The sequence below is a fragment of the Parasteatoda tepidariorum genome, chromosome 3, assembly GCF_982258835.1.
Source record: "Parasteatoda tepidariorum strain Cologne lab strain chromosome 3, Ptep-v5.0, whole genome shotgun sequence".
Classification (NCBI taxonomy): Eukaryota; Metazoa; Arthropoda; class Arachnida; order Araneae; family Theridiidae; genus Parasteatoda; species Parasteatoda tepidariorum.
The window spans coordinates 8,285,223-8,310,027 of NC_141757.1; the positions used below are offsets into that span (position 1 = coordinate 8,285,223).

The following is a 24,805-nucleotide window of genomic DNA, read 5'->3' on the forward strand; positions in this document are numbered from 1 at the left end:
AGTATGATTGATAATTTTTCTTAAATGATATTGCAAGTATTAATGTCAGATTTACATTATCATCTTGTTCAACTTATTCCATTAACCTTAGTTTTGTTCTTTTATCTGCGATTTATTGTCCCCTTGGGATTTATTATAGCCACACAAAATACTAAAGCAAAATTCAAAAAGGTTTCTTATTTTATAAAAGTTTTATTAATTTACAATTAAGATATATTTGATTGATGTTAATACTTGTGGTTGTCTATTTATGTTTTCACTTGTTGCTATTTCTTGATAGGATAATGGTGTTATCAAAGCAACTTCAACCGAGCAAGTCCGCCATTCAGTTTATAGCGATCCAGTTTTTACGAAGATAAGCTTTAAGTCTGAAGTGAAAAAACCAGGACCTGTAAGTTCATTTTTTAATTCCTACTATTAGTTCGCACTCTCCCAATATATTGTTCAAATTTTCAGTTGTTAATAAAATACTTTTTCTTCATACACTCAAGTTCAAGTACATTTCTTTTAAACTTGTAGTGGGTGACACTTGATGTTAATACAGTTTTTTCAAATATTAATTCATTCATTAAATTTGATTAATTAATTTTAGTTTTATATGAGAGAAAAAATTGTAATTATTTAATAAAAAGTAACAAAAAGGAAATTTTTCTTTGTTGACCTAATAAGGGAATGACATAAATTTTTTTTATATCACTTGTTTATTATTATTTTATAATTAATTATTATTTTAAATTAAATAACTTAATTTTGGTTGCAAATTGAAATAAGCAATAAATAAAATTAGAAATGTTTCGAAATTCGTCCGGATTTAAAAATTTCATCAGAGGGTAATTATGTTTTTTTTCCATAAATGATTGATTTGCTTATTGATCATAATTGTTTAAATAATATAAAATAAAATGTTAGTAAAGGAATGAAATATGTTATATATATTTTTGTTAAAAATCTTGTGCAAAAAGTGTATAAGTTACCATATTAAAAAAATAAAAAAGAAATAAAAAAGGTTAGTGGACAAAAAATTTTAATAAGTTTTTCTAATATTGCTTCATTAATTAAATGTAATTAATTAATTTTAGTTTTATATAGGAGAACAATTATAGTTTTTTAATAAAGAGTAACTGAAATAAAATGTTTCTTTATCGACCTACCTAAGTATTATTGACTTTACCTTTTTTTTTTAACATTACTTGTTTTTTCACCTCTTTGTATTGAGTCATATATTTTTGAATACTGATTTCATGTCTCTTTTTATTAAAAAGTCTTAGGTATTCATTTATTAATTTTTGTTGATGATTCAAAATTTATAACGTAAGTTCTATAAATTGGGAACAAATATTCTATAAATTTGAAGAGTTTTATTAAGGGCTTGAAGTTGTCCTCAAATTCCTTAATTTCCTTAAAAAAAAGAACATGTCCTTAATTATTCAACATTTCAATAAATATCCTGAAATTTTTGTATTTTCCAAATTGTTGAAGTTAAAAGCAACTAAAAAAAAAAATTAAATCAACTGCTTTCTATTGGAATTTCAAATTCAAAAGTATTGTTATATGCCATGAAACAATGTTTATAACAAATGAATGCCTAAGTCTTCATAGCATGTCAAGTATGGTATTAGTTTACTTCCATTGTTAGAGACAATTACCCTTGATTTGATGAAATAGAACATTGCATGTGGGAGAAATATATAAAAAGCTCTTATCTCTCAATTTCTCCTCTATCACTATATCGTACTCTTCTGATTTTCATGAGAGAATCCTAATATTTTGCTAATTAATAATTTTATATATATATAAACAAGAAATTTTTCTAAGTTTTTGTAAAAATGTTTCCTTTTTTTACATAAGTGCAGGAACTACTGAAACTAATAACCAATTGTGCATCTTTGAATCCATGCTGTTATCCTAGAAATTGTTCCCATTAGCGAATCAGCGTTCTTAAATTGTCCTTAAATTTGGAGGCAACTTAGTCCTTAATTTTTATATTTTGGACCTCCAGCCTTGTATATTTTATACAATTATCTACATTTTTATGTTTTTGGGTGCCAGAACAAAGTTATTTTATAAAGATTTAAAAATGGAGGTATAGACTATGGGCCTTTTGGTTAATAGGGTACAATGAAATAAAGAGTAACAGAAATTCAATTTAGAAATCAATCTAGAGAGGATCAAGAAGATCAAAGATGGGGAAAGGGAAGGATCAGAAGTTCCCCCAAGAAAGATGGCTAGATGAGGTAGAGGGATATTTAAAATAAAAATTAAAAATTGGGAGATAAAAGCTGAGGAGAGGAAAAAGTATAGTTTTGTAGTAAAGAAGGTCAAGGTCCGTCATGGACTGTAGAGTTGAGAAGTAAGTTAGTAATGGTAGTATGTTGCAAATTCTAGGCAATTTAAGTCATAGTTCAAAATCAAGTGTTAAGTTAGGAAGTTTTTACCATATTGAAATCGATAATTTGCTAAGAGTGAAATGTAAAACGTAAACTTATCAAATAATCAGTTTATTAACATGTTTTATCATAGTTTGGTAAATAAAAGAAATAAAAATTCATATTCTAATTTATTCTTTCTTTTTTTTAGTTTGGGCTGGAAAAAAAATTTATTCCTAATCTGGCTGCAGAAAGACCATTAGTAAAATCTAGATCTGAGCTGATGGTATTTTTGTTTTATGTATATTTTTTATACTAGATTCTTTATTTAATAAATATAATTTATGTAATCTTTGAAAAAAGAAACATCAGTTAATGCGTGATTTTTTATGCAAAACTACTTATTAAGTACAGTGCATCAAGTTCAAAAAAATACCTTAATAATTTTTGATGCAACTAAATAATAAATAATAGAACAAGAAATAATTTCACAAAATTATAATTTGTATGAAATTCTATAGATAAACGAGTTTTGTGCAATTTTGATTTTTAATTTCTCAAATAGTTCTAAAGACATATGCAAAAAGTAAAATTAACATTAAAGAACCAAACATTCGACTGTTTTCTATTGAGATCAGATTTAAGAGATGGCCTCCTCGAGGGTTGAGATAGATAGGTTATTTAAAGACGTTTTTCTGACTGATTTTGCTGTTTAAAATATCGTCTATGCAAATTACTTTGCATAATTTAGATCGTTAATAATTCTCAAGTTTTTATGTTAACATCTTATGGTAGTACTGAAAATCTAATCATTAGATCAAAAGTTTTTCAGCTGTTACTTTCTTTCTTTGGCCCATTAAAATTTTTAGCATTGTGACTTTTGTTTTAAATTTGTTATGCTTGTTTACAGTAAATTAATAAGATTTTGAGTATTGACAAGTTATTAGTAAAAATCCTCAAATTTATCATTTTCTAGTTTTTGATTAATTTGTTTTATTAAATGTAAAAGATTTTATTTGTTTATACCAGGCATAATAAAATAAGAAAAAGTAATAGTAAAATAAGAATCTATTTCAGTTTATTTGATAAATTTGTTTTTGCATTTTATTAAAAGTTTAAAATTCTTATTATCTGCAGTAAACTATATTTTTCAGTCTTATCTTTTAGATTTGTAGAAAAAGCACTTTTATTGATAGATATTTTTACTAAATTATTCTGTTGACAAATTTGTAAGGTGTTATTGCACTGCTTCAGTCTATATCATGCAATGTATATGAAAGATTAAAACTTGAATTAAAATTGCTTTTTGGATTATGGATTAAAATTCCTTTACAAAAATTTTATTAGAAACACTTTGCAAAAAATTTTTACCCAACGAAATTGTAGGATGTGTAATTATTGAATAATAAAAAATTCAAGTACATAAACTACTTGAAAATGAGTTATTGTTCTGTGAACTTCTTTTTAAAGATTATTCCACTTTAATTTAATAAAATTTATTCAGAAAGCTCTAAAATTATAATGCAAGTAATATTAGATCACTATATTATTCCTTGTATTATGTTTTTCTAATAACAATGCTTAAATTTCCTTTTTTTTTTAATAAACTCATGAACTCTTAAAATAGTTTTGGCATTTGTAATTTTTTTTATAGCAAATGGAAAAAAATTATTTTACAGTTAAAAGAAATTTAACTATAAAATTTTAATGTTTTAACTGATCTAAATAAAATACAACTAATTTCGTGTAAAAATTAATAATTTTTCTTGTAAAAATTAAAGAAGGCAGAAACTAGTGGATATTAAACATTTTAAAGTATCGAAGAAAGTGCATGCTGTATCACAGAGTTATTTAAAAGCATTTCTTGTTTATTTATTTGTTTTTTTTTCTTTGTCCCAAAAAGTTACATTTATCTGAATTTTTGATTTTTAGAACTTGAAAAATGAAGTGTTTGTTGATGTTATTGAAAAAATAGTGGTCCATCTTTCTAAAGAGGTAATAGATTATTTGATTATAAATCATTGTTAGGTTTAAAAATTTATAACATGTCTTAGTTAATTTATCCATTTTATATGAATTAACATTAAAAAAATTAAGATGTTCCCCATTCTATGAAATGAGATGATGGTGGAAAAATTTTTTTGTGTAAAATATTTTTTTTAATGCAAGGTATATTTGTGCATATTTATTTTTTCATGTATGTATTAAAATTGTTTTTATTTACAATGTAAAAAAAATTCTTTTAAAGCACATTTGCTTTAAAAACATGAAATATATTATTTCTTAAGAGCTTTAAATATTGTTACAAATTTTGTTGCTTTAGCAAACCCAAATAGTCTTATTTTTCTTTCTAAAATATTTTTCCTCCTACAAATATTTTGTATAAAAGAAATATCGAAAGAATAGTCTTTACTTTTCTTTCTACAATTTTTTTTCTGTCTACAAATACTTTGTAGAAGGAAATATAAGAAGGAAATATTCTTTTTTTTTTCTTTCTATAAATAACGTTTTTTTGTAATGCAAGGAATATTCGTGCATATTTTATTTCTTCATGTATGTATTAAAATGGCCTTTTATTTACAATGTAAAAAATATTTATTTTAAAGCACATTTGCTTTAAAAACATAAAAATATGTTATTTTGTAAAAGCTTTGAATATTGTTACAAGTTTTGTTGTTTTAGCAACCCCAAAAAACAGCTTTATTTTTCTTTCTACAAAAAAAACCATGTTGGAAATTTTTGTTTTTAATTCTGTAAGGGAGCGTTAAACTGCATGTGACTTTACTGGAAACACTTTTTATCAATATCTTTTTGATAAGCTAAAATATTACCAATTTAGATTCAGTTGATATAGGCAATGAAGTTATTTTAAACTTGTGGTTTTTGCACTAAAGATAAAGTTACTTCTCTGAATTAGAATTTTCTATGTTTATTTTTAGACTTTAACAGAGAATAAAGTTTTAAAACACATGCTTGAAATAAGTGTTCTGTTTAATGTTAAAAACAAGTGTTTTAAAGGGATAGTTTGGTTAGCAGTGTGCTGGATTCGTGTTCGTGAGTGTGGCAGAAGTCAAATTCTTGGCTATAGAGCCACTGGAAAACAAGAGCAATCACTCCCGTTGTCCTAATGGCCTGCAACAATTGTTTTAAAAAGCAATAAATTTATAAAAGCATAGTTTATTTCTTACATACATAATGTTTGCGTAATTGTTTTCATATTATGTACCTAAATTTATGTTTAAGTGCTGTTTATGGGTGTATAGTTTTTAAAACAATATTAAGAGAAGACCTTAGAACTTATGACTTCCTTTATTGGAATGTTATCACATTTAAAACCTTTTGATTTGTTAAATTTGATATTCCTTGTTTTTACATACTATTCCTTACCTGGAAATTTTCTGAATATCATTTCTTCATCTCTTTTCCTGAAAGTGCAATGCCATCATTTGTTAGATATTCATAGAACAATGTTAAGTAGTTACAAAATGTTTTATGGTACTGGGGGATTGTTGAAACAAATCGAGGCTTTTTCTTTTTAATTCAAAATTATTTTCTGTGCAATTTATTGCTTTGTTTTTCTTTATGATGTATATTTTTTATAGAAATAATTATTTATAGAGTTTTTTATTAAAATGATTGAGAATTAACACTGTCAATACCATCTGAAATAATATTTTGAACTGATTAGTAAATTCTTTTGTAGTTAACTACTTTCTTAAAAAAAGTTTCAGAATGTGCTTTGTAAGATTGGTATTTCTTTAGATTTATTTGTCTCTAAAAGGAACAATTTCAAGAATAATTTGAAGATTATTGCTTAAGACTGAAGTGACTAAGAATATCAATCTAAATGGCTACAGCTCTTTGTTAATTAAGTTTGGATGCTCTAGTTAATAAAGTTTTGTTATATTGTAAAGTTATATATATCACAATGAATAAATACAAAGAGAAAAAAGAGAGAAATGAATAATTAAAAAATCAATAAGTTTTATTTGCTGCACATAAGCTACAAGTATATAGAACTTATAAAATAAGTTCAAAATGTTGAGAAAACATGGAAAAAATTTAATAAAAATCCAGGAAAAAAAGATATAATCTCTTCATCAGCTAACACGATTATATCCGCAAAAAGGAGTGCTTTCTAATATTGTATCAATATAGCCAAAGAAAAATATATCAATACAATAGTGTGAGGAGCACTTAAAAAAATTGTGGATGTAATCGTGTGAACTGATGAAGAGATTATATCATTTTAAATTGTGTTTTGTTTTCATAGAATTTTTTTTCTTTTTACCTTTTTTAAGTAAGATATGATCTCCTAACTTTAAAAATGTAATTTATTTTGAGTTAATTTGGAAATTATTCCTAATTTTTTGTTGTTGGAAATAATGTTCGTAGTAGTTTTTAATAAAAAAAGGTAGTTTTGCTTTATTTTACTTACTGTTAAATGTATCATTCGTTTTTTAAGCATAGCTTGATGAATTTTTTGTCATTTTAAAACTTATTGTTTTTCAGGGAATAATTCAAAAGTACAAATTGCATGGAGTGATACTCATGAAAAGCTTCTTACCGCTTAGTCATAAAATAATTGTGAATTTAGAAGATAATTTAAAACAAGGTGACGTAATGAAAGGTAATTTTTATTTTAGCAAAGTTTTTTAATTGGTTGTTTTTTATTTTTAAAAATTTACAAGATTTATTATTTTTATTGACTGATATTCTTACTTATTTACTGTTTTATTATTTATAAGTAAAAAAACTTAAAGAAAAGCCATGTGTAATAGCTAAATCTAATTTTCATAGCTTGTATCTGTATGAAGTTATAAATAACAATAATGAATTCCTTAACTGTTTAATATTTGTTTTAGTTTAGTTTAAGTATTTTTTTATGAATGAATTATTATTTTCATTGATAATTCTTTTGAATGCATATTTTCTTTTAAAGTAAACATTTGTAATACTATTTGTTTTTCATGCATTATTAATACTTGATGGTTATGCAATTTTGTTCACCTTGACATTCGAGTGAGGATTGAGAAAACCTTTTCAGGGGTCTGTCCAGACGTTTTGTGAAAGGTCCGTTTTCTGTAAAATTATGAAAAAATTACTCGTAATTTGTGAATATAAAATAAACGTTAAGTCACATTCTTTCAACAAGGGTCCTGCTTTTGTGAATTTCTGCAAATAGGGTTCTGTTATTCCAAAAAACTTTTTCAAGGAGTTTTTAAATTGTGAAGACGTACAAGATTATGCTCAACACTGTAAAATAATAATTAAAAAAAATTAAATTTTAAAAAATAAACAGCAACTGTTGCTTCTAAATTAGAGATGCAACATACAAATATTTGGTATTTAGCATATACTGCAGCAGCAGAATATTAATTTTGGACGAATAAAGGAAGAAGCATCTGCCGAAGACAAAACTTAGTTCGTTTAAGTCTGTTTTTCTTGTTTTCTGCCCTGGGAAGGGTTTATTCGATTAACAAAACAATAATGTAGATAAACAAATTTGTGAAGCTTCCGATTAAAAAATAAATTATTTTGTGAAGGGTTCGTTTTTAAGTTAAAATATTTTGAGAAGGGTCCGTTTTTATGAAAAGATATTTTGTGAAGGGTCCGTTAATGGACCCAAATTTGTTCTAAACAGACCCCTGCTTTTCAAAAATTTTTTAAAATAATTATCTTTTTTTAATTTTATTTAAAGGAAGCTATTTATCTTATTCTATTATTTTTCAATCTTCTCTCTGTCTGATTTGTTTTCATCCTTTAACTATGAATGTATTTTCCCTATATATATATATATATATATATGCATTAAATTTTTGTTGTAGCGCTGATTTTTGAGCAACATCATTTCAGCAGTTGCGTTGATGACAAAAACTTTGAGAAACACAGATCTTTTGTTGTAACACCGTCCCAAGGTGAGGTTAGTAAGTTCTATTTTCTATATCGTTTTTAATTATTTTTGTCACTACATGCAAACTATTATTATATTTTTCGTTTTGACAAATATTCTTCTAAATAATGAAAATTATTTAAGCTATTTATTTCATTATTTCTTTTGATAAAACATTTTCGTTTTGTTTTTATTTAAAAGCGTTAGTTTATTTACCGTTTTTATGATATTCGTATCTCCCACTTTCCACAAAAACGATTTTTAACCCAACTCTTGCGACTTTTTAATGTTCGCATTTTACGCTTTTCATTAATACAATTAAACTTTTTTTACATTGAACATCAAGCATGTAAAAAGGTATGTAAAAAAATAAATAAGAGTTTCCCAAATTGATTGTGTTTTACTTCACATTTTTTAGTCAAATGGAATTTATGACCCTTAACTGTCAGCAAGTGAAGTGAGCAGCCAACAGCGCTTCCACCATCATCTTCATTTTAATATGTCAATAACATAAAATTTGCATTAAAAAGTTTATGGAGTTACATTAACTCAACTGTATGTAATTCAGAAATTATTTATAATGTAATTTTAATAATTTTCTTTTGCTTCCTTTGATTTTTTTATTACATTTCTGATTATACGCAGCTTTTGATTCCTCATTGTTTCTTTCATTTTTCCAAAGGATTTGATTAACAGCCTGTTCTACTTTAGATTTTTTATGTTAATGTGATGGTTACACAACTTACTGCTTTTTTTTTGCTTTCTTTAATATTTTTTTTAGTGTTTTTAAAATTTTGTGTAAAAAATTTTAGTTTTAAAATTTAAAAGAAAGAAAAAAACATGGAGATTTCTCTGTAATTTTTTGTTAGAGTCAATAGATTGATATTTAGGTATTAAAGAAAAATAAGTGAAATTTAATTTTGCTAACATTAAATATTTTAGTCATCTGTATAAAACAGTTAAATACTACAATTCCAAAGGAAAATATTAATAATTAAAGGAAAGTATTAAGTAATAAATTCCATAAGAAAATTTAAACCGATAGAAAATTTAAAAGAATAAAACAATGAAAATTATGAAATTAATGAAAAATATACGAATGTCATTTTCATATTTTTCATTGTTTTCTTCTTTAAAATTTTCTATTTGTTTCTTATTCCCTTTTTGTCTTTACCTAATTTTGTCAAATTAGTTGTCAGAAAAAAAGCTTGACCTATAATACTATCTTTCCTTAAAAGATTATTCTTTCTACCTTTTATGTTATAAACAAATAGCTAATTGTGATTTTACTTTTATATTTTACTTCTTTGACGCTTTTTTAATCGACTTAAATCATAATCTTAAAAATTACAATATTTTCTAGTTATATTGCATTTTTTTAGATATCCTGTCTTTTATGTGATGATAATATATTATGGTATATAATTGTTTGAAAATGTTCATGACTATAATTTTTTTTCAGGTTAAAGCGATGACTTATTATTCCACAACTAGTGCATCATTTGTGCCATTTAGACTTCTTTCAATTGTTGAAGATGTGGATAAAAACAGGTGACTTTCTTTTTTCTTAATTACTAAGTATTATTAAATTTGTTATTTAAAGAGGGTTTTTTTTAAATTTCACTTTTGTATAATAATTATAATTTAAAATTTGGTTTGTAATAACATTGCTTTTATTTTAATAATTATAATCTAAATTGGGTAATCATTTTAAATCCAAAAAAAAGAACATGTATTTTATAACTATTTTTGTTTTTACAAGTTATATTTTTTATTAAAGTGTTTTCATTGTAACTTCAGAAAATTTAGCATATTTTTGAGCTTAGCAAAAACATCAATTTTAGCATAATTTAAAATGCATGTCAATTTTTTTAAAAAATTTATTTTATGCGATAAACTTATAGATGTAGGAATAGTCTAGTCACTGATATTTTATACTTTTCTTAAAATAACTATGCAGAATACAAATTATTTCTATGATCTTTTAATTCTTTTTCATATTATTCTGTAATTACTACTATATTGCAATACTATGCAATGCAAGAGAAGAAAAAAAACTATAAAATTTTTTTGGAAAATTTTACAACGAAATATTTTTGTGATTATCTTAGTATTTGTAAAAGAAGAATTTTTTTAAAGAAATATTTATAAAAATAGTTGTATTTTGTATCAATGTATTTTCTTCGCAATAAGAAGGATAAATAATTTATTATTGATAATTCTTCTAATAAGTGATTTATATATATAAAAAATAAAAGTCTGATTTCCAAAGTGCCTGGTTCACAGATCCTCCTAAATATTTTAAAAAAACAAATCAAACCTCATAAATTTCAAGATCAAATATTCCTTAAAACATTTATAAATTATCCAAAATTTACAACTATACACGCCAATGACTTCACAACTAGCTCACTGAGTAAAATATTACTCATTTTATTAATGGCAGTAGCAAAAATGAAATCAGTCGGAACAAGCAAAATACCATTATATTCTGTAGAAGCTTTTCCAGGGTTAGAAATCACAATTAACCTGTGGTTACTCATATTGTTATTGCTTAAAAATTTTTTTTAATGTACATGACAGATAAAATTTATTCCACAGTCTATTACAGGGATGCCACCCCACAGGAAAAACCTGGAAAATACAAGGAATTTGAAAATCACCTAAAATAAGGAATAAAATACAGGGAATTTTGTTCCTTATTTTTGTCTTTTAAAAAATGGTGACCACTCAAAGCGTAATTTATGGGATATTTAAGCATGATATTTCATCTATACTAAACTACTTAATTTACTATAGCATTATTTAAGTATGTACAGCTGTTCCTTTTTCCAGCAATTAAAACTAATAAATATAGTTAGCCCAATATAGCTCACACAAGAGCACAGTAATTGTTGTGTTTCCTCTTAATATATTGTGTATAATACATGCAGGGAAAACACAGGGGAATTTTTTTTTTCGAGATTTGAGTAGCAACCCTGTATTAACAATATGAAAATTTTTTTAATGAATTATTTCGGTATCACTACAAGTTTTCATTGCAATATTTTTTTAAAAATAATCTAATGATTGTACTCACTGGTTGTGCTTGCCTACCCTTTCAAATTTGCTTTGCTATTTGAGCACATTTTGCTCTTTCATTAAATACTAGTTTATTTTAGTTTAACTTCATATACGGTGAACGCTCACTACTACGATGTCCAATACAACAATAACCCCCTTTATTACGATAATGCTTCGTGGTCCCACCAAACTTGCATATGAATTAATGTCATGCTCCAATAAACCCCCATAAAACTATTCTTTTTCTAAATTTCAATCTTATTTTCTATATTTATTATTGGTTTTCAAATAATGTAAAAAAACCTTATTTTATCATCTTTTGCCATTTCCCCCATCTTTTCTGACAAGAGAAGACTCACTGCTGACCACCCTGAGAGCTTCCATTCTTAAGAATTGCTTTCCTTATCTCTTTAGGACAAAAATAAGGAATTTTGTTCCTTATTTTTGTCTTTTAAAAAATGGTGACCACTCAAAGAGTAATTTATGGGATATTTAAGCATGATATTTCATCTATACTGAACTACTTAATTTACTATAGCATTATTTAAGTATGTACAGCTGTTCCTTTTTCCAGCAATTAAAACTAATAAATATAGTTAGCCCAATATAGCTCACACAAGAGCACAGTAATTGTTGTGTTTCCTCTTAATATATTGTGTATAATACATACAGGGAAAACACAGGGGAATTTTTTTTCGAGATTTGAGTAGCAACCCTGTATTAACAATATGAAATTTTTTTTTAATGAATTATTTCGGTATCACTACAAGTTTTCATTGCAATATTTTTTTAAAAATAATCTAATGATTGTACTCACTGGTTGTGCTTGCCTACCCTTTCAAATTTGCTTTGCTATTTGAGCACATTTTGCTCTTTCATTAAATACTAGTTTATAAGGACGCAAGACGATGAAAGAAAAACACCATGATAAAGAGCTCAGTATTTTAATTATACATTCACATTAAACATTTAACAATAAAGGGTAATAACGTAACATTAACTAACTTAAAAAGAACTTGAAAGTTTTACTCAAATGAGTGGGAAAAAGGCGAACCAGGATGGTTCACAGAGCTTGTTTTGCGTCATCTCCAATAAAGTCAGAATAAGACTATTGTTATTGTTTTTGCAGATAGAGGGGTAGCACCATCTGGTGCTACGAATTAACTATCCGTTACAAGTTTATTTCAGTTTAGCTTCATATACGGTGAACGCTCAATACTACGATGTCCAATACAACAATAACCCCCTTTATTACGATAATGCTTCGTTGTCCCACCAAACTTGCTTATGAATTAATGTCGTGCTCCTCTCAATATTATGATATTCTCTGAAGCAAAAAACCCTATGAAAGATTTTTTTTCTCCAAATTTCAACTTTATTTTCTCCATTTATTATTGGTTTTCAAATAATGTAAAAAATCTTATTTTATCATTTTTCCCCATCTTTTCTGACAAGAGAAGACTCACTGCTGACCACCCCAACATTTTTAGAATTGCCTCCTTTAATCTCTTAAGAAGTCACAGATGTACCATTCCTATCTGATTTCACTTCCTTCCTGTTAAAAGCTGATTGTGAGTCACAAATGACCACAAGCATCACATTAACACCTGATAGAGAGTGTTTTCTGTAGAGGGTGGGTGGAGCATCATTCACAAACAGAAAACATTTTCATCCTTTGGATTCAATGCGTACTTTGTTAGTTGACTTGACAGTAAAAAAAAATGAATAAACAAACAAAAATATCAGGTTATTTTCAATAAAAACATCTTTCAGGTATGTATATGACCTTATTTTCTGAATTTATTTCAATTGTTTTTAATACATTATTAAATAACATAGTTAATACTCTGCAAATAAATTTTTTGCATAGTATATAAATATATTTATAGCAGGGTGCACAGCCAAATCTTTGAATCAAAAATAAGCACTATTTAAAAACTTTTCAAGCACTCAAAAAATTCATATTGAATCAATGATATTATTGAAAAACAAAAACTTTTTATGAACAGTTTTAGTATTTAAAAAAAAAAAAAAACTCAAAAAGAAACGGACGTAAATCGAAACAATCAGTACTTCCCCATATCACCGAGTGAATTCAACTTGACTCTGAACTCAGAACAAAAGTACCCTTACCCCCTACATCAAAAAATTGTTAGAAGTAAAATAAAATAAACAAGAATAAAATTATAAATTAAAAAGAAAAATATTTAATAAGGATCTGACTCTATCCGAATTGAAGCACTCGGGTTTCAGTTTCGAGTGTGCGCGCATGCGCAAGTCATAACGTGGGTACGACATGAAGTCCGTGTGAATGATTACGTAGCAAACACCCCATTTTTCGTGAAATGCCGGGGATGAGCCAGATATCACTGAAGGAAAAAAAATTATTTGTGAAAAAAAGCACTTTTTAAAAACGCCAGCTGAAAAAAGCACCTTTAAAAGCTTTTAAAAACGAAATCTCCCAAAAAGCACCTTTAAGTACTTTTTACAAGTGGTATGCACCCTGTATAGGTAATACATATATAACATTTAAATTAAAAAAATCTTATTGTGTCCCCAAAGTATGCAGGTCCTCGATACAACAATATATCCCTCTACAACAATATATTTATTTCGTCCCCAAAATATTGTTGTAGCTAGGTTTTGCTGTAATTGGTAGCACTCTTTTTAAAGTGGAAACTTTTTCTTAGAAATTTTGTGAAACCTTTGATTTATACTTCAATTCATTTAGACTGGGTAATTCATTGAATTTTCTTATCTACACTCAAAATATAAATTCAGTGTTTGGAGTCGCAACACTTTTACACGTTTGGCACGGTATGACATTGATGACTGCCTCAGCTCATAAATTCAATAAGACAGTGCGACTCTTGCGTGCTACACTACAATGGTAAACACATGGATATTTAAAATCCATTGTCTGCACGGACTATTCATAATAGCCACATTAATAAAATTGCTGTTGTGGCGGTGATAGTTTTAAATTAATTAGTGATAGTTTAGGTATCATCATTGACTTTTAGCTGTTACAGATACATCTTACTAATTTGGATGTGATATAGTGATAATTATATCAGAGAAATGAATAAAGTCGTTTAAGAAAACATTTGATTTAGTAAGTTAATATTAGTTGATTAAAAATGTCCATATTTAAAGTATAAAAATGAAGAATAACCCCTTAAAGGAATCAAGCAAAATCAATTCTGTTAAGATTGATATTCAATGGTTGGGACTGGATTTGCCAAAAATTGGAAATTGAAAGTGAATGAAGTGTTCCCAATGGACAGTTAGGAGCATGGGAAGAGATTCAAGGTTGGTGATTTATCTAAATATAAAATCGCCAAAAATAAAGCCAGCCCTCCATAATCAATATTAGATTTTAAATTACTTTTGCAATCGCGAATCGCCAACAAGACTGTGAGAATTTGTATATCCATGCAACTGAAACATATTTGTGGGAAGAAATAAAGAATAAAAAGTTATAAATAGATTTTTGTTTTCGATTAGTCGCGACAGTGAATTAATTAGTCTCACATTAGTATTGAAATAAAAAATTAGTTTTTACATTGATCGATAAGAAAAGAATAAAATATTTTATATTCCCTTTTTATAAAAATTAGCTTATTAATTTAATTTAATTACAAATATATAAAATCCAAAGAAAAATTAAAAGTTGTAAATATATATATATATATATATATATATATATATATATATATATATATATATATATATATATATATATATATATATATATATATATAGCTGGTTAATTTACGAGTGTTTTGTTCTTTTACTATTTTATTAGGATACTCTCTCCTGTACAATTATGTGATCTGCCTATATTATAAAGTATCATTAAAGCAAAAATAATGGTCTTAACTATGTTACCTGCTTATACTAAAGAACATAATTAAAGCACAAGTATAACTCAGTTTGTTGGTTTACATGAGCATTTTCAACTTATTATTTCTGCCCAACTTATAGATCAGTTTCTTTCAGCACTTTGTTGCCAATGCGAAAAAAGAAGTTTCATAAACTTAGTGATATAGTGTTTTAAATAAATTCGTTCTGTTATACAAGAATAATTACTTTTGATAACTAAAAAAACATATATGTTTTAAAGTTGGTTAATCTGATGTGTATTCAATTCATTTGAAATTAATTAATAAAAAAAGAAACACATTTAAAATTGTCACCATAATAATTTTTTTTTCTATAGAGATTGTGATTTAACTCTACAATTGTCTTGTAATTTGCCATCTAACGTAGAAGCATTGAATGTTGTACTACATATACCTGTGCCATCTACTACTAGAAAGTATTTATTTATTTGTTAAATATTATAATCTATAATTTATTTTTAATCCAATAACTTCAAATGTAATTTCAAAAGGAACATATATTTTTGCTTTTGTTCCTGATTATATTATTTTCCTGATTGATTAAGTTAAAATAATTTATTTTACTAGTATCCTAAATTTTTTTTTCTTTGAAACAAATTCTATAATTTGCATTATTTATGTGCAATATGCTTTTTATTTGTATTTGTTTTCATGAATTAAGAACTAAAATTTATTTTAGAATCCAATTACTTCAATTGTAATTTAAAAAGGAACATATATCTTTGTTTTTGTTCCTGATTATATTATTTTCCTAATTAATTAAGTTAAATTAATTTATTTTACCACAATCCTACTAATTTTTTTTTAAATCAATAATTTATATTACTTTTAAATTACTTATATACAATATGCTTTTGATTTGAATTTATTTTAATGAATTGAGAACTAAAAATAGAAAAGGTTTAAATCAGTTTTTTTTTAATTGTAAAGTATCTATATTAAACTGCTGTGATTAAAAAAAAAGAAGAAAAACTGGAGTATATTGGAAGTAGCAACTATTGTAGTAACAGCTGAAATAGAGATCTAAAGGTCTCGTTGGTTTGACTTTCTAACTAATGAGTTTTCTATTGTTAGTCATCAATTTTAGAAAAGTGTTAGGTATTGATTTGTACATTTTGGTTAAAAGCATGAAATAGGTCAAAGTTATAACAAAATTTCTATAATTTTAAATTATGAGTATCAAATGAAAGACTGTGTTGGCATCATGTGATCTCTCTTTTTGTATGTGTGTTAATTTTGTTTATTTATTGATGAAAACATTCGGTTTTTTATATGTGGTGGGCTTAAGCTATGTTGGCTCAGGTTATAGAGTGTTTACCTTCCAAATGAGGTGAAGTGAGTTTGAATCCCAGAGAGGACTGCTCGATACAAATTCCGCATCCGACTTGCACCGACCACAGTGCTGACGTGAAATATCCTCTTTGGTAGACAGATCACGCGTTAGAGCACCCTTGTCATCAAACTAACTGCGGGAGGCTTTCATGGTTTTTCTCTCCATGTAATGCAAATGCGGGTTAGTTCCATCAAAAAGTCCAACACGAAGGCAAATTTTTTCCCAATTCTTAGTTCAGTAGTTCCCTTGTCTTCTGGATAGAATTCAAAATTATTATACTATACTGAATAATGATTATACTGAATAATGATTATTATATTTATTATACTGAATAATGATGATGCTATCACTGCTGTATTTCTGATGTTATAACTTTTGTCCACATTATATTATATCCTCCTATGACACCATCCAGTCTAATGGACAACATTTGTTTCAATTTCATCATTTAAAAATATTTTTTTTATGGTTTTTCTACTGTTTATTTATGGTATGTTTATTTACTGTTTATTTATGATTATTTTTTTAACCGTTTTTCTGTTTGTTTGCATTTACAAAGTGATTGACTATGCATGAAAATAATTAGATTGACAGAGATAGTTGGTCAGAGTTTTCAATGATAATGAAAAAATATAATAAACATAAGGAATATAATTCAACTGACACTTAGGACAGTTTTACGGCATAAAAATGTCTTATTATTTGAGCATAGTGGTTTATGTTTCATGCCCAAAATGTGAAAAATGATAAAAAATATCCTACGAAAAATTAAAATCTTTAAGTGGTAAATAAAAGCAGTTAATTTATAACCTTATATATATCGATTTATAACAATTAATTTTGTTTTAAAACCGTCATTGAACAGCTGACCCAATTTTTTGGTTTATGACTACTAATATTAAACTCCATAGCCATTGTACTTTTGAAACCCAATCCAGAAGACAAGGGAACTCCTGGATCAAGTACTGGGAGAAATTTGCCTTCGCAGAGGACTTTTTGATGGAACTAAGCCGCATGCGGAATTTGTATCAACCAGCCATTGCTGGGATTCGAATCCGGTTCACCTTATTGGAAGGCGCTCTATCCCCTCAGCCATCACGGCTTATGATTACTGTATTGATAGTTAGTTGATAGCAGTTAATTGAATTGTCACATTTATCAGTTCTTCTGAGATAAATTAAAATCAAATTATTTAAAGCTCAGGTCTCAGAAGTTTTCAAATTTCTCTATATTCAAATGGTCAATTTTGCTTTTCGGAATCATGTTTAAACTGGTTATAATTGAACTTTAAATGTTACTTTCTGTTTTTTTCCTGTAAAACATTTCATATAACCTTTCATATTCAACATAATTATTTTTTAGCGTTATGCAGCAATTCAGTATGTTTGAGAACAGTGCAGAATTCATACAAAAGCAAAGGAAGATTTTGTGGAAGCTAAAAAAGTTACCAGGGCAGGGTGAAGTTACAGCTAAATTTAAAGTAAGTTGTATTTTTTCTTTTTGCACATTTAAATTATTTTATTTTCAAACAGTTTTGCAAAGAGGTATGTTGATAAAATTTTATATCTAAAGCTGTCTAGTTCTGCTGAGTTAGCCAAGCCTTGATAATTATCACTAGATTGCCAAAGGAAATCATTTTGACTGCTTTTTAATTTCAATTAGAAAAACAATGATGTTAATAATGACAAAATTTAAGACATATAATTTTTTTCTTTGTTAATACTTACTAATAACTTGTTATATAACTGAAAATAACAAAAAAATATTAAAAATTAATTTTAAGCAAATTCCTTTACACATTAGTTATTCTTTCACAATCCAGTCCTTTTAACGACTTTTGGCCAATATAGGTCTATACTGAGTTTCAGTCTTTCTAGTGTTAAGAAAACATGCTCAATTATAATAATAAATGGTTTAACAAAATTAAATACTGCAATACATAACTTTTCAACAGAGGAAAAGATAATACTTTGTGCTATGTAGGCTACATTAAAAAACAACATTAATAAAGCACAAATGAAAGTACATAAATTGACATACTATTGTAAGTCAATTTATGTGCTGTGCGCCAAATAATAACTTTTAACCAAATAATAACTGATTAACTTTTGATATAATGATCAGATCTTCACATTCTAGGACTCAATCTTCATGGCTCAAGAGGGTGACTTTAAATATGCTAATTAATTAGTGTAGACGATATTTTAAGTTATGAAATTAGATACAAAATATACTTTTTCTTTTCAACTGATTCGAATTTCTGACCTTCAAAATATGGTTCCCATATTTTGGTCAGGTGAGCGTTCCTCAGTTAATCCCTTAATGTTAATTTTACTTTTTTTGTATTTTGTTATATCTCTAGAACTTTTCAATCCTATTGAAAAATTTTGCACACAATTCTGAAATTCGTTTATCCAAGGATAATTCCATGTTAAAAATAAATTTTATTAAATATTTATTATTTTTTATTATTCTTTTACTAATAGTTCAAAAAAATTGGAATTGTAAAGTATACAATTTTTTGCATTGTTTTCAAGAATATAATTTTACACTGCAAAATAAAAAAAATTGAGCGAAATCTGTCAAGTAGTTCCTAAGAAATCAAATTTTAAATATTTGCTTTTTTAAAATTCAATGTCTCAAGAACTATTCAACCTATTTCGCTCAAATTTTGTATTTTTTCCATATTATATTCTTTATTCTTTAAAATGATGCATTATATTCTTAACAAATTATATTCTTTAAAATGATGCAAAAAAATTTATACTTTACAATTCCAATTTTTTACCCATTATTAAATAAAATAATAAAAATCAATAAATATTTACTAAAAGTTATTTTCTGCATAGAAATACCTTTGGATAAACAAACTTTCCAATTGTGCGCAAGGATTTTTCAATTAAGTGAAGAAGTTTTTGAGATATTGCAAAATACGCAATAAGTAAAATTAACATTAAGAGGTCCAAACTGTGAAGCGCTGTCCTGATCAAACTATTGGGACCATATTTCCTAGATCTGCATAGATCATAGATATTCAGAGAAATAGATATTAGACATAGATATTCAAAATATCATAGGTATTCAGAGAAAATACGTTTTTGTGTCAGATTTTGTAATTTAAAATATCATCTGCAATTATTAATTAGCATATTTGAAGACACCGCTTGAACCATTAAGATTGAGTCCCAGAACATGAAAATCTGACCGTTATATCAAAAGTTATTCAGGACATTTTTTTGTGCACTGTTCATTAAAGGAAACTTGGGTTACTCTTATTGTCTTTCGTAAACATAATAAATTCAGCTCATATGGGATTTAAGAAACTGAATATACTTCAAAATTGTTATTAAGCAATAATAACAGCTTTTTTTCTTATATACATTCTAAATAGTTTAAAAATATGTATCAAAATTCCATACTATTTATTATATAAAAAGTCTTAGTGTTCATAGAAAAAGGTGAAAAAAAATTAAGTACTTAATTTATAGGAAGGAGAATGTGAAAAAAATGATAGTTTTTAAGCTGTTTTATTTTCAATAAAAAAAATACAGAAGCTGAAAAAAATAAAATTAAGTAAATATTAATTACATAGATATGTAAGACAAGTAAAATTAATATCATTGAAATAATTTTTCTTTAGAATTTTTATTTAATTCTTTTAAAATTCTGTAAATGTTGCGACATATTTTGAGGTGAGGTACTACACTTCTAAACGATTAAGAATTGCATAGGAACCTATGTCCAGAAATATCATTGCACGCTGCTAGGGGCACTTTCTTATGAATTGTTTCTACTTGTGCATTGGGAATAGGTACTATTTATCTAAATTATTTTAACTTTCTTTTCTAATAATTATTGTCAAAAATTTAAGAGTAATTTGATTCTGTATTTATTAGATTTTGAATTGTAATATAATGATTTGAAAAATAATTTGACAAGCTCTCCAAATCCTTAAATTATGATTAAAATTCAAATACTGAATAAATTTAATTGCAATTTTCAAAAAATAGTTATTAATAAGCTTAAAACTAAGATAATTTAGATAAAAAGTACCTGTTCTAAAAACACTTAAAAATAGGTATAATAGAGTAGTTCCGGTGACATTTCGGGGTGTAGATTCCTATACAATTCTTAATCCTTATAATGTGCCCTATCTCCCCTGGAAGTTAGTTGCAACATTTACAGAACAACCTGTATGTACACTATCATGATTATCAAAGCACACGCAATTATTAGCACATATTAATACAGGGTTATTCAAAATGAATATAGTGATTACAAACAGCTATAAATATTTAATGAAAAATAGATTATCCATAAGATTAACATAGAATGTATATGGAACTTCAAAATTTCTTTATGTAAAGCGCAGTGAAAAGGAATCCTGCACCTGAGAGAGTTCATTAGTGAAGATAACGAAACCCTACAGAAAGCATTCTGTTAGAAATTAACAATTGTCATTCTGCTATCACAGTTCAGAGAAGATTTCATCAGCTTTAGAATCAAGAACCTTCAAATGGAAACAACATACGCAGATGGCATAGGAGGTTTGAAGAAACGGGATGTTTGTGCAAAGGGAAAGGTAGCGGAAGACTGCGTGTTTCAGCTTATGTGCAGTGTATCTACCACTACAAAAATGCAATTCTAATTCACTATTATATAAGACATGTTAACTCGATTCTATGTTGGGGTACTTTTCATAGAAGTTATCGCCAACGTCAACCTTCATCTTTCTCACATTGGTGACCCTGACGAGATCTGAACATGCCTATCTTGAGAATAACGCCCACTTCGATCTGAACACCGCCTACTTCCATGGATGGTCCACATTGTACAGTTGACTTGCAACCTGTGACTGCGACATTATCCACCTCCTCGCACTGTTGCTACTCAGTCTTGATCACACACAACGTCGCCCTATATGCCATCGACTGCTAATGACAACACAGGAGCTACCTCGACCGTTATCTTAATACAGCTCTCACGATCAACATGTTAATACAGCTGACCCGGCTTCTCACAAAACAGCAACGAATTAACTAGTGGTATCCATTCATTGAATTCTATCACTGGTATAATTCTGGTGGGGTGTATGTGCAGTGTATCTACCACTACAAAAATACAATTCTATTTCACTAGTGTCTATAAGACATGTTAACTCAATTCTATGTTGGGATACCTTTTCATGGATGAAGATTGACCTTAACTCCTCTGTATGGTATGAAATGGACTACCGCCTAATCTGTATACAAAATTTTGAAGTTCCTTCTACATTCTGTGTACATTTTATCGATAAATATTTTTTATTTAATAATTATAGCCGTTTGTGATCGCTATATTCATTTTGAATTGCCCTGTATAATAAGCATATATAATACGACACAAAACACACGTTTCAGCATTAAGTTTCAGGAATATGATGCCATTTAGAATTTCTATGACATTTTAAGTTACTACCTGTAATACTCAGGTGCTCCGGTGACTCATTTAGTTAAGGCGCTGTTCTCATTGTTGGTTGTAGAACTATGGGTAGTGATTGGTCCTGGTGGCTAACAAACAACCAGTCTGTATGCGCAGCAAGGTTGACATTAAATCTGTTGTGGCTTGAAATCCTGTTGCGGATTGTGGTGTGGAAGTTTGGAGAGTGGGATATCAGTTCGGCGTGGCCCACGTCTTCTGATCAGGATCAAAATTACATGGCATTCGTACCATGGCCGTTAAAAGATAGAGTCCTATAAATGTGGCTAGGTATTTGTCCATCGCTGGGTAATGACGATTTATTATTATCCCATGCTTAAAATTTCAGTTCGTGTTAAAAATCAAGTCCTCCATTTTCCCATAACAAATCCATACCTCTGGTGGTACTGATCCAGGAGTTCCCTTGTCTTCTGAATTTATGTTCAAAATTACAAGGCTACGGAGTTGAACATTAGTAGTCGTAAAGCCAAAATTGGGTTGGCTATAACGGCAATAAAATAAAATCTATCCTCAGCAGATATTAAAATATCAATTAAATATAATGATATCAAATCGAATGTAACAAATATTTCGGACATTCACCAAAGCGACTATGTGATTGTTGACATTCTCTTGATTTCAGTCACTCAAAGTAACATGTAAATTGCATTTTCTTTCTTTTTTTAAAAAAAAAAAATTTACTTTAATGTATATTTTAAGCAGCAGGGGAGGATTAGCGCTTGCCTCTCAATGAGGTAACCCAGGTTCGAATTATAGAGGTGGCTGGTCGATTTGAATTCTACTCCTGCCTTGCCCTCACCACAGTGCTCATGAAAAATATCCTGAGTGTAAACTAACTGTGCTCCTTTTAGATTATTCGATAAAAGAAATACCTTGTTTTCACGTATAAAAAAGTTTTTTTCTTCGTTATAGCTTATTGAAGGCCTGCATGTTCCGGCTAATCGACTAGAAATAGGCCCCGTCTCTTTGGAATTTGAAATATCTAATACGACATGCTCGGGACTTTTAATAAGGAACCTGAAAGCTGAAGACCCGGCTGGAAAGCAAATTCCCATTCAGAAATGGGTCCGATATGTTACTGTAGCTCAATCCTATGTTTTCCTTATATGAATTGGATATCTTTTTTTATTGTTAATTGTTATTTTAATAAAGTATTTATTTTTATGTGTGTCAATGAACCTATGAAAACTATATAATACTGTACATATCTGAAGTACTTTTTTAATTGCAAACAAATAGAATGTTGTTGCTTAAATGTTCTAGTTCATTTACGTCGTACTAGAGCTGCACAATGGGCTATTGGCAACGGTCTGGGAAACATCCCTGAAGTTGATACGAATACATGCTTTCATAATTTTGATCCTCTGCAGAGGGTATGGCACCCTCGCTTCGGTAGCCCAACGACATATGCGCGAAGTTGAGCTCTTTGCGATATAATAGTTTATCGAGGACCAATACCACACGCCCTCGTATCCTAAGCAGACTGATCCAAGCGGTCATCCACTTCCACACTGACCGCAGCCAGTGATGATTGACTTCGGTGAACTGATGGGAACCGTGTCTTAACGATCAGTCCACTGCGGGACTGTTTCCTAAATGCATTTCAACAGTTTAGTTATTCAATAATAAAGTGATCAAATTTCTCACCTTATTTCCACTTTTAATGACTAATGCAAACGTTAGTAATGGTGGTCTTCATAGTTGTGAACATCACCTGTAGATGGAACTACTAGTGTCGCAAAAATCTTAGATGCTGGTGCTGACCTATTGCATTTAAGCCTGAGCAGAAGTATGGTAAGAAAATTCTTTCTGTATCCATCACACAGGATAATGTGCGCCATGTTGAAAGTCTAGCCGATTGACCAATTCATGCAAGGGAAATCTCGGAGGAACAGCAGAATGGAAACTGCGCTAAATAATTTCCATATTTTTGAAGTGTTGAAGACTCATCTGGAAAAAGACGCTTAAAAACTAATTCTTAAAACCCTAAACATATCCATAAATTCTAATCCAAATTGTAGATTTTGTATCAATAACAATAATAAAGAACTAATAAAAAATTAATCTCGTCATGTAAGAATTTTGATTAAAAATAATCAGTAAATAGACTGGAGTAAGAAATTAAGAGAATTTGCAGACTGGGTCGATTATCTCTAGAACTACTGGACAGATTTTAATGAAATTTGATATTATGTACATACATTGATACAATACAAAACACATAACCATTCAACAATCGTAATGCACACACATGATCGTGCGTAACACTAGTTGGAGTCAGAAAGTTCAGTAGTTCTAGAGATAATAGACCAAGTCTGCAAATTCACTAAATTTCTTACACCAGTATTTGAGATTGGTCCACTTCTTTTTGTGCACTGTTTGCTTTTCACAAAAGCATTTATACCATATTTTATGTTGAAAGCCGTTTTTGATAGACAATGTAAGGGCGACCAAAGCGAATAGTCGATAATATATGTCCGAAACAAGTTCCTTTTCTATCACTAAAAATCGAATAACTGCACTTTTTTTCTGCCTTAGAACGACTTTACATTCACTTTTAATGCTTTCATACGAACTGGTTAAATCAGTTGTGCGCAATATGCAGTGCACGTCCCTTTAATCTATAACCTCGATAGCCAGGCTATCAAATACCACAATTCATTTGGGTAAGTCTTTTAGCAACAGTTTATTGTAACAATAAATTCTTGGATATTTTGTTATATTTATCTATTCTAATCAACTTTTATATAATTGATGCCTTTTGGAA

General features: G+C 27.8%; 1 protein-coding gene across 1 annotated transcript in view; it reads left to right on the top strand.

The window, feature by feature from the left end:
• LOC107450493 (AP-4 complex subunit mu-1) overlaps positions 1 to 23,202 on the top strand; it is a 32,526-nt gene extending 9,324 nt beyond the window's left edge. The window contains exons 5-13 of the mRNA XM_087158732.1: positions 281 to 391; positions 2,578 to 2,652; positions 4,299 to 4,361; positions 6,879 to 6,996; positions 8,195 to 8,289; positions 9,722 to 9,810; positions 15,545 to 15,643; positions 17,923 to 18,040; positions 22,951 to 23,202. Of these exons, the coding sequence (XP_087014858.1) occupies positions 281 to 391; positions 2,578 to 2,652; positions 4,299 to 4,361; positions 6,879 to 6,996; positions 8,195 to 8,289; positions 9,722 to 9,810; positions 15,545 to 15,643; positions 17,923 to 18,040; positions 22,951 to 23,148 (966 nt within the window). The 3' untranslated portion in view covers positions 23,149 to 23,202. The remainder of the gene's footprint in view (positions 1 to 280; positions 392 to 2,577; positions 2,653 to 4,298; positions 4,362 to 6,878; positions 6,997 to 8,194; positions 8,290 to 9,721; positions 9,811 to 15,544; positions 15,644 to 17,922; positions 18,041 to 22,950) is intronic.
• Positions 23,203 to 24,805: the final 1,603 nt, after the last annotated feature.